This window comes from Stegodyphus dumicola, chromosome 7 (assembly GCF_044657685.1).
Source record: "Stegodyphus dumicola isolate Sdum_Otavi_A_Nest chromosome 7, ASM4465768v1".
Taxonomy (NCBI): domain Eukaryota; kingdom Metazoa; phylum Arthropoda; class Arachnida; order Araneae; family Eresidae; genus Stegodyphus; species Stegodyphus dumicola.
In genome coordinates this window covers 192,130,656-192,142,666 of record NC_140774.1, presented here as the reverse complement: position 1 = coordinate 192,142,666, position 12,011 = coordinate 192,130,656, and the positions used below count along the sequence as shown (strand labels likewise).

General features: G+C 35.9%; 1 protein-coding gene across 2 annotated transcripts in view; it reads right to left on the bottom strand.

Annotated features, from left to right (window-relative positions):
- The window catches only part of LOC146996599 (uncharacterized protein CG3556-like), a 133,515-nt gene that overhangs the window by 88,744 nt on the left and 32,760 nt on the right, over window positions 1-12,011 (bottom strand). For both annotated transcript variants that reach the window (XR_015042297.1, XM_085821188.1), the window contains exon 4: window positions 8,119-8,338. Coding sequence is in view for 1 of the 2 variants with exons in the window: in XM_085821188.1 (XP_085677314.1) it covers window positions 8,119-8,338 (220 nt within the window). In the remaining variant the exon portion in view is untranslated. The remainder of the gene's footprint in view (window positions 1-8,118; window positions 8,339-12,011) is intronic.

Genomic DNA, 12,011 nt, shown 5'->3' with positions numbered 1-12,011 from the left:
ATATATATTAGATTTATATATAACATTGCTCTAACATAGGTATTTTGACAGAAAATAGGACTTTTCTGAAGTGACAGGACAATTGTTTTCCATATTTCCGTTCTACGTCTTAAATTATGCCTAAATGTGAAATTTTGTAAAATTTGGTACGAAATTTACGGAGAATTGGAAAATTTATTTTGGCGCATTTTTTTTTTCAGTTTGCGCAAAGAATAATTTACCTGGCGATATTCGTAATTTTCAGTGATCTGTTTTCCTTTCCTTTTTACTTCCTTGTACGAAGTAAAAAGGAAGTATTTTAATCGCGAAAAGTTTCAGGCAACATATTTCAACGAAAATATCCATTTTGACCGCTATCGAATCCAATTTAACGATGTTTTTGCATGATATCTGTGCGTAAGGACAGAATAAAAGACACCTTTCCTCCAAAAAAATTATAAAACTGCTTTAAAATTAATTCTGAAGAGAATTTTTTCGTGGCGTCTGTACGAACGTATGTACGTACGTATCTCGCATAACCCAAAACGAGTAGCCTCAGAACGTTGAAATTTTGTATATAGGACTGCTATAACATGTAGATGTGCACCTTGTATTTTGGTTGCAATCGGCCGCACCAAACGTATATAAATATATTTATATATATACAGTGGATGGACAAAAATATGGAAACACCTTGTTAAATGCATGTTTGAAAAGAAAGATTGATTTTAATAAAATATGTAGGTGGCGCTGGCGTTTTTGACTACTGACGCCACCTATACAACTTCGTAAATGTGCTAAACAGTTCAGTTGTTGTCGGAGTACTGTTATGTGAGGTTGTCATTGCATTATGTCTGAGTTAACAGACTTCGAACGTGGGTAAATTGTTGGAGCACGTATGGTAGGTGCTTCCGTAAGCAAGGTAGCCGAGGTGTTTAGTGTTTCAAGAGGTACTGTATCGAAGATTTATTCCGCATATTTGAAAAGCGGAAAAACATCATCTGCTAAATCACAGCGCGGACGAAAGTGTGTCCTGAGTGATCGTGACAGACGATCATTAAGGGCAATTGTGACGAAAAATAAGAAGACCACAGCTGCAAAAGTTACTGCTGAAATGAATGTTGTGTTACCGAACCCTGTGAGTACCAAAACAATTAGAAGGAGCTTCATAAACAGGGAATTGCTGGCCGTGCTGCGATTGAGAAGCCACTCATCAGTGATGCTAAAGCCCGTAACAGGAAAAGGTCGTGTTTAAGTAATAAAGCCTGGACTATAGAGCAGTGGAAGCGAGTAATATGGTCTGCCGAGTCTTCTTTCACATTGTTTCCCACTTCTGGCTGAGTTTACGTCAGGAGAACGCCATCTCAAGCCTATAATACAGACTGCTTGTTGCCAAGAGTGAAACACGGCGGGGGTTCTGTTATGGTTTGGGCAGCCATATCGTGGTTCTCTGCTAGCCCCATGATAACTGTGTCAGGGCACATGACTGCCAAGACTTATGTGAACATTTTGGCCGATCAAGTTCATCCCATGGTACAAACTTTGTTCCCCGATGGTGATGGTGTCTTCCAAGACGACAAAGCCCCTGTTCACACAGCTCACATTGTCCAGGACTAATTTTCTGAGCACGAGGATGAGTTGTCCCATCTCCCCTGGCCACCACAGTCACCAGACCTGAATATTTTCGAACCTTTGTGGTCTACATTGGAACGGAAAGTGCGTTCTCGTTATCCAGCGCCAACATCGTTATCTGAACTTGCCACCGTTTTGCAGGAAGAATGGTATAATATTCCCTTGGCAAACATACAGCAACTGTATTTATTCATTCCGAGAAGACTGCAAGCTGTTTTGGATGCCAACGGGTTTCCTACACCATATTAAGCAAAGAAACATGTTTTTTTAAAGGTGTTTCCATATTTTTGTCCAACCCCTGTATATCCACTCTGTTACCCGGCTCAGTGATCTAAGTATCTTTACTCTTATATGTTTGTAAATTGTACATTTTTTGCTTGATGAATTCTGTTGAATGATTGAATATGATTTAAAAATGATTGAATTATGTTGTTTTTATCTTCCGGTTAAGGTTTTTATGCCTTTCGTAATTCTGGAAGCAATATTTGTACAATTATCAACAATTTAAAAGCTGTTTATGTGCGGTTAAGTTTTAAATAACATGGCGGACATATTTGTTTACATTTGAAACAGCAGAATTGTAGATTTGTTGCCAATCTAGAGAGACTAAGCTTCGCAACACAAAAATAACGCCTTCATTTATTATTGCGACTTAAATCATGCTTAATACTTTCTGGAATTTTTTTGAGGAAATAAGTGTTTAAGATTTACTTCGTAATTTTTAATGCAGATATTTTGAGTTTTTATGTATTTTTGCCTTGTCGCGAAGTGAGAGCTGAATTAAGTGAATGAGAAATACTAAATCGTCTGTGAAAAACTGTTTCTTTTCTGTTTTGTTTGCTTAATTTCTTTCATACATCGTTTTAGCTTTATTATAGTATTTGAATAGAACATGTGGCAACGATAATTCTTCAAATGAAAAAAATTTTGTGCATTCAGAGTGTCGTTATAGTAAACAAATATAGTGAATTTTAAAGAATGCATTTATTCTATTGTGGTTTATGCGCTGTCGACGAAGTAGATTTAATTCAATCCAATCAATTTAAGTGAAATTCAAGAAAAAATGCGTATAATTTAATATTCCAATACAAGGAAGTCATGTTGTGTACACATGAGGTTTTTTTCATTGATGGAAGAGAGGAAAAAACGTCTATCGGTAATTTTTCAAATAATTTTTAAAATTGCGTAAACTACATTTTCTTTAAAATCGTTTATAATAAATACGCCAAATTTCTAAACGCGCAATTATATAAATTCTTGGCAAAAATATATCTTGGCAAATTTTCAATAGAATAATTTTTCGGAGGTATGCTTAGAAATACATCTACTTTAAGATGGTAAATCTTTACAGATAATAATTCAAACGTTTTTCGAAAATTTTTTAAAAATTATTTAAAAATACAAATTTTAAATATAAATCATAAAAAATGTGCGAATTATGTTTGGATTAGACCTAAATTTCGAATTATGGAAGAAGGGATGAAGTAAGTTTATTAAAAAAAGTTATATTAATAAATGTATATCAAATTTAATTACCATTGACGAGCTAAAATTTTGAAAGCTAATTTTTTAAAAATACTCGTGCGAGTTTTACAAAACTTGGCATTTTGGCATAATTTGAGTCGTAGAATTGAAATATGGGAAAAAAAATTCGCGTGCCACTTCTGAAAAAGTCGGATTTTGTGCCAAAATACCTATATTAGAAAGAGGCTATATATAAATCTAATACATATCCTAAGTCGCACTTTCGAGACATAAAAAACGCAAGTTGAATTTTGTGGAGAATATAGAATGCGGAGAGATATAGGACGGGATAGAGAACAGAAGATATAGAACTGTCCTTCCCCCCTTCCGCAGTGTATCACAATTTTAATGTATATCTTTCACAAAAAAATGAACAATAAACGGGGGGACTGTTCTATATCTTCCATTCTACTAGAACGACTAAGGAAATTTAAACTTGCATTTTTCGGTCTCGAAAGCTCGACTTGGGATATATGTTACATTTATATATACTATTTTTCTAACGTAGGTATTTTGACACAAAATCAGATTTTTTCTGAAATGACACACCTATTTGTTTCCATGTTTCGATTTTACGACTCTGTATATGCCCATAGTGCCACTTTTGGGAAAATCGCACGAGTAGATTTTAGAAAATTAGCTCTCAGAATTTTAGCTTCTCATTAGTAATTGAATATGGCATATATTTATTAATATCTTTTTTCTTTAAACTTACTGGATTCCTTCTTTCCCAATTCGAAATTTAAGTTATATCCAAATAAAAATTGCAGTTATTTTCCGATTTGTTTTTAAAATTTATATTTAGTAATTTTTATAAATTTTTCGAAAAAAATTTGATTTTATTAAATATTTCCAAAGATATACATAAATTTATATATTCGCGCGTTTTGAAATTCGGTGTATTTGTAGTACACCAAATTTCCAAAATGGTTTACGCATGCGTTAAAATTATTTGAAAGAATGAACGATACACTATTATTCTGCTCGTGCACAATTAAAGTTAAAAGAAAATTGAAATCTCCTTTCCATAAAAAAAAAATCCTTGCTTTTCTGTATTTTGCCGAATTAGCCGATGAACCACTTTTATGAAAGTGAGATTTCAATTGATTTCAATGTCCCTCCTCCTGACGAAGTGGCATTGAGGATGATTGAATTCCTCTTATTTTGTATTTTTTAAATTGCATTAATTTTTTTAAATAAGGGTATTTCTTGTTTGTATTTTAGTTCCAACAGTTTTAGTTATTAATTTTTTTTACATTTATTATGAAATTTATTACTTATGCATTTCAGTTTTGGTCTTTGTGAAAAACTAGTTCTAAATTTCTAACTTTATGTCTTCACTAATAATTTTTCAGCAGCTTAATGCTCGAAAATAGTAGGCATAATTATATTATGTTTTTAAAAATTTGGTTTGTACATATATATATTGTATTCGCACTAAATGGATTTATGTTCATACAACATTATATATATATATATATATATATATATATATACACCACTGGTGTGCAAAAATTAAGGACGAAGTCGAAAAATTAGCATATCAGATGAACGAAGAGGCAGAGCGGACAGGAAGACCAATCAGGAGATTAAGTAAGGTGATATACGGTAGCACATGCGCAGATATGCAGGTAGACGTAATGGGGGAGTGTCTGAGTAGTATAAAGCATGTTGTCGGTGTAAGATCAGTATTTCTGGCAAAGAGATTGCACGCCATATAGCAGTTAAAATCACACCGAGTTGCTGCCTCAGCGAGAAACGGCGAATAATCAATCTGTTAGACGACATCTGGATGCTTTTAGCCGAGGTCGAATCATTGGGAAGTTGGAGGAAGGCCGCAGTGTGACAAGGGGGCTGCAGAGTTCGGAATTGCTCACAGCATCGTTTCACGACTTTGGAGACAATTTCAAACTACAGGAACAGGTGACGGAGGACGGGGACGCCTGGTGTTTAACAGGGGTAAGCAGGCATATGTCCCACGCCCTCCACTAACCAGATGCAACAACTCCCTGGAGCCGCACAAGGCCGCACCTAGAGCTTATTGATATTCCATTCAGATTAAACATGGCCATACAAGGGCGACATTGTGCTACATTGAAATTTGATGTACATTTGTACTACAGGAACAACAGGAACAACTACAGGAACAGCTATCAGGGTTTAGTAGTGTCGTCCACGAGGAACCACACTCGCAGATGACCGGTATATTGCCTTACAGGCCAGAAGAAACAGGCGGCAGACAGCCGGAGAAATCGCTAGACACACGACACAGGCGACTGGACGACCGATATCGCGTTTTACCGTGGCCAGAAGACTGCACGGTGGTGGTCTGTTTGCACGACGGCCTGTACGGTGTGTACCTCTAACGCCTGCCCATCGGAGAAGGCGTTCTCTGTGGTGCCGGGAACACCGGAATTGGAGAGACAATGAATGGGGACGAGTACTCTTTACAGATGAGAGCAGATTCAGTCTGAGTAGCGATTCTCATCGCATACTCATCTGGAGAGAGCGGGGAAGCCGCAATCATCCCTCGAACATCATTGAAGGGGCAGGTATGGAGGTGGCGGTGTTCTCGTTTGGGGAGGCATCATACTTGGCAGTCGTACAGACCTTCACATCTTCGACGCAGGTTCAGTCAACGGTACCCGTTATTGTAACGAGATTCTTCTTCCATATGTGCGTCTTTTTAGAGGCGCTATGGGTCCGCAGTTCCTTTTCATGGACGACAATGCACCATGTCATCGCACAGTAGCTGCCGAACAGCTCTTAGAGAGTGAGGATATTGAACGTATGGATTGGCCGGCACGATCTCCGGATCTCAATCCCATCGAGCATGTATGGGATTTTCTAGGCTTGGCAACTCGTACCTTACCACCAGTAACGATTCCGGAACTTCGATTGGCGCTGCAAGACGAATGGGCAGCAATGCCTCAACAACTCATTGACACCCTCATTCTCAGCATGGGCAGACGCTGTGAAACCTGCCTAGCAGTCAGGGGAGATCATATCCCCTATTAAAGACCGGATGTTTCTTGCTGGACGCCCATCACAGGGATGTTTCGGCCTTCAGTCGCATTGCGCTCCATGCTACTTTTTCAATAAAGCTTCTTTTTATCCCTCTGATTTCTCTTTTAGTAAGTGTTGCTTACATTACTCATGTCCTTACGTATTGGGGATCTTACGGTATTAAATGTGTTGATTTGGAAAGCTTTTGTACAAAGTTATATTGAAAAAACCGTCTCGTCCTTAATTTTTGCACACCAGTGTCTATATATAACATAAAAATTAAAAACAAAAATTTTTACATCCGTCCTACGCTATAGCTGCAGGAATGAAGTAAAATAAGTTGATACTAAATTAGAATCAAAGCAAGGCTATTTCTCAACAATATTAATAATGGCAACCATGTTTAAGAGGTTTAACACAATATCGAAACAAATCAAAATTAAAATAAGATTTGATAGTAGAACAAACTCGAAAATATACAAAAAATAAAAAGTAATCCCTTTTTACTGAAACAGCGGCCGAGCAGTAAAGTCGCTGAACACTGCTAGTTCGGTCCGAGGCTCGAACCGCGCGAACGGGCTGGCTGCATGGGTGGTTTCGTGGTTTTCCCCATGTGTAACGTATATACGAGCCAGTTTCCTTTAGAAAGTCCTCCACGAAGGCATCCCTCCCCTTAGGCAGATAGCACTAGTGTGCTTTGCCATAATTAAATACACCAACACCAACACCTTTTACTAAAACTCCAATTCAGAACTCATCAGGGGAGAATGAATTAAGCTTCACAAAAGTCGTTTAATATGTTTCGAAAACAGGTTTCGTTCTCTTGTTCATTTGAGATCAAAAAACCAAAAAAAAAAAAAAAAAAAAAAAAAAAAAAAAGATTCAATTAATGTTTCATTTAAGACATTGAAATTCATATAAAACCGAAAAGGCGAATCTCAAATGTACCAGAATTTCCCCTACACGCTTTCGAAAGACTTCTTGAAAAAAAGAATAAAACAGAATAATGTGCCCAAATTTACTACTAAAATAAACCCATAAAACTTTACATTATGCAGATTGGAAAAAAAAAAGATAAAAAATCATTATATGCAAATTAGAAATTCAAAAGCAATTGCAAATAAAGAGTAAATCAAATATACTTAAACCAAATTGTCGTTTAAACAACACTCGAAAACTGGGTGGTCCCCGATTATGTTATACTATACTTTTAATAATACCAAGATAACGATAAACATTTCATAGAGTTTTATAAATAATAAAATATAATCTAAGCCATATATATATATATGTAATAATAAAATTCCATAGTCAAAATTACACTTAAATTTCTAACTGTATGTTCTTTTCCTTTTTAATGGCGACGTTCTCTTATTTGAAAGTACGTGGAATTAAATCCACAGCCCCGTAGTCAAGTTGTTTTTCTACACGTACAGTTATAGAATGTTCTGGAAATATTTAAAGCGAACTGGATTGGCTGACGAGGCTGACGTCATTTCTTGGAAGCTCCGCCTTTCCAGAAGCTATAAACGGACTCGCAAAGGAATATCGAAGGCTTTTTCTTAAATATAACGATGCAGTAAACTTCATACAGTAAGTTATTAGTAATTCTTTTTTATTTACTCCGGAAATATGATTTTGTGACTGCTATTTCTCCTGACCAATAATAAATGGATCCTGTTTTTTAAACTTATCGTCTGATAATTTAAGCTACGACTACATTTATGATTCTTCACCATTCTATTTATTCCGGACAAAAGCTGGTACATCACATATATATATATACATATTATAAATTTTCGATTTAAAAGTCTTTAAAATAGAAAATTATTTTGGAAAGTTACTTCACAGAAATTTTAATCCCTCCTTAAATCTATTAAATTGTGTTACGTGTTCTATAATTTTATATTGATCACACGCTGGATTAAAATTAATTTGTTTAGTAACGATTTAGAATTTTCTAAAGAAAAGGCGTACCGTAAAAGAGTAAGAGATGTTTTCAACTCGAGTTGTTTGACCATTAGTTCTTCCTCCAAACTACTTCCGTTAAAATTGACTCCTGAAGCTAAGTATAGAGCCACGATAGCTCTGTGTGTATCTTCACGCCATCCCCATGATGAAATCTTCTTGTTTTTCAGCCGAGAAATGGCTGTCCGCTTCGTTTTTTCCACACCCTTGATAGCCATTATTCCTTTATCTGAAACAAACATTATCTAATTCATAAAGTTATGGTTCATATGCCATTAATTATATTAATACTAATATAAGATTATGGTTCATATAAGTTTTTAAAACGCTTACAATGTTGTGTGTACTTATAAGGATGCCGTAGTTTTTCCATTTCATAATTTCTTTCTTTTCGCATTAGTTTCAGTATAACTCTATATATTACAAATCATAAATTTTTATTAGTCCAAAGGGATTTGAATCCCGAACGACTATTAGTTTCGTTTTGGCATTTTGCGTCGGACTCATAAACGTCGGTTCACTTTTCAAACTGTTGCCACAAAATGTTAGAGTCCTGCATTATATTTGAAGAAATTAAATAATGAAAAATCTGCATAAATGTATGTATATTTCTCGTATTGTGATAAAACAACGGTACATAGAGTCATCGAATTTTGAATAACGTAATCCTCCAACGAATATGAGCACGTGGAAGACCAAATTTGAAATTTGAAATTTGTTTTATGATCGATTTCCTATTTTTTAAAACTTTGACGAATTTTTGATTAACAAACTCAAGGATTTCAAAGCGAGCAATGGCAACGTTATGCGGAAAAAACATTTTTATCTCCGGTGCGTGAGTTTTGTATCGGAAATTCTAAAGATATGCTCATTTTAAAACTATTTTGCGATATTCCTGTTGAAATGAATTTTATGGTTTAAGTACGAAGAACATGATGTTTGACAAATAAAGATAACGCACAAAACGTTAAAAAAACTTAATTTAATTTGGACGTAATTTAAAATCTGAAACATTTCAGACTTTTTTTTTTATTTTTATATATTTTTATTTTAAACTAATAAATGAAATCTTACTTTTCCGGACACCAACAAAATAATCTGCTAACGCATTTTTATAAATTTTAACATTTGGTACTCTTCTGTTATAGGAAATGGATTCAAAAATGTATGTATGTATGCGTGTATATGTTACCGTGAAAGACCGAAATTGGAGAATGTCGACTTTCACCGGAGAATGTCAACATTCACCAAATACGTTGGTGAAAGATCGAATATTGCACTACATTCTTGTACATTCGGACTCTCACCGGTGTATGTCGACAATCACAGATATGCTTTAGTGTAGGTCGAAAAGAGAGGAGTATATGCACATGCTGTTATTGCAAAAGGTGGTGTGGTGTATTTAATTATGGCAAAACACACTAGGGCTATCTGCATAAGGGGAGAGATGCCTTCGTGGAGGACTTTCTTAGGGAACCGGCTCGTATACATGTTACACATGGGGAAAACCACGAAAACACCCATACAGCCAACCCGTTCGCGGGATTTGAACCTCGGACCCAACTACCAGTGTTCAGCGACTTTACCGCTCGGCCGCTGGTGGGCCATTGCGAAAGGAAGTGTTCCACAAATAAATGCAGTTGTAAAAGCAAGGACCTCTTGTGCAATTCAAAGTGTAATAATAGTTTATGTTGTTGCAATAAATAAGATTGGAATCACATAATTTATTAAGTTTTTAACTTCTATTATTTTCCTTTTTCATTTTGAATGTACTTTGTGATTTAAGTTCTTATTTTAAGTCTCAAGTGCCTTTTTTTCGAGACTGAATTACGGAGAAGAAAATATAATATTCTTATATATTCAACATTCACCATTGGCACATGGTGAATGTCGACATTTACCGGTGTAAGTCAGAAATAAGAGTATTTGGAAAATATTTCGGACATACACCAAGCGACTATGTGAATGTTGACATTCACCGGTGAATGACGACATTCTCCAGATTTCGGTGTTTCACGTAACATATATACACACTATACACACACCTACGTACGTACTGACGTAGATATATTCACACACACATATGCATGCATGCATGCATGCATACAGAAGGTGCTCATACATTTTTGTAACGATTTTCATTTTCTACGTGAATTTAAATATGAATTTTAAAATGTAAACCTGATTAGCATCTAATTCGAATCGGTTTTAATTATCGTCTGCAGCATTAGCAGTATTCTTTTCTTTAAAATGTCGCTGAAAAATAAACAATGGATCGAAGGCTATATTTCTGCGATGTCCGAAGAGAAATACTCATATTCAGTTATTAAAAAAATGTAAAAAGCATGGTTTTAATATTTCTACACGTAAAATAAGTGACATAATTAATATGAAAGGAAAGAAACGTCAAACTTTACATCTGATTGGTGAAAAGGCAAAACATGCATACCCAATAAGGGTACGCACAGCTCGTATTAAAGTCGCATCTCATGCTTTAAAGAAAAATCCAACCCCCCCAAAGAGCTATTGCAAAATCTTTAAATATCTCCTTGGGAACTGTGAGCAAAATTATAAAATCTGATTTAAAGCTAATCAAAACAAAGAAACATGATGTTCATCGCCTAACACCGAAACATGCTCCTCGGTTAAGACTGTGTGGAGATTGCTGTACGAAAATTATTTGGCAGTTGAAAAATGGAAATATACAGTTACAATTGATCAACTATTCCAGTATATATTCAGACTCAGCCTCTAGCCTCCAGGCAATCCAAGGCACATGTACTAAAAATCCACTCGTCAGGGCCATACAAAAACGTTTGCTAAGAACACCAAAATAATATAGGTGGGACGCATCGCTTCAGACAACTGAACTCCAGTGAGTATCTGCCCACACCGGAATACTGGGTAATGAAATTGCAGATGCAATAGCCAAAAGAGCAGCAACTGACCCCCACGTTCGCACACTTGACGTGCCTCTCCCGGGTTCGTTCTTAAAAGCTGAGCTCGAGATAGAATTACTCAAGCGTTGGCAACATCTGTGGGAGACAGAGACCACCGGCAGAAGAGTTTACAGATTTTTTCCAAAAGTCTGCCGGCTTCTAAAAAGTGGCTCGTCTCACTTCACTCAATTTCTAACAGGACATGGTCCCTTCATGACTTTCCTGCATCGCTTCAGACGACGCGAAAATGATCATTGCTCATTCGGGATGGCAGGAGATCCGGACCACTATCTGTTCGCTTGCAGAGAGACTGCCAAACATCATCTTAGGCAACCAGTAGCAAACCACATCCATGGATGGGCCGAAGCTACTTCGAAAAATCGCTATGCATTGAAACGCATATGCGACTGCATAAATATTGCACGCAGAATCTCAGACAGGCTGGAGTTATTTTCAGCTGCCATCCTCGTCACCAGCACAGCCCCTGTATACTCTGTACCTGTAATGAATTAATTTTATCTCAAGTTAGCTTATTCGGCTTTTCTTATTCCCTGTATATACTTATCTCCTTGAAATGTAAACCCTGAATTATAAACCTTGAATTATGTATTTTGCCTTATTTTATGTATTGTTTTTCATTGTTTTGCCTTTTTTTATTTTATGTATTATTTCGCTTTTTAGTATTTTACTTCTTATTATTTTTAGTATTTAGCCCTATTTTAGATATTACTTTTACTGTTTTATCACTCACTCTGTTAATTGCTCATATATTGTATGTAAGCCCTGAATATAGATAGCAAATGCTGATCACTGCACTCATTTATTGTTCACGTTGTGGATGTCTTTTGTAACCACCTATCCATAACTTTGTAAATATGGTAACTGAAATTGTTCTTCTCACCCGCAATGCACCCTTCTTCCATCACTGCACTATCGTCTCATCCAGCATTTGTTTGCACTGCC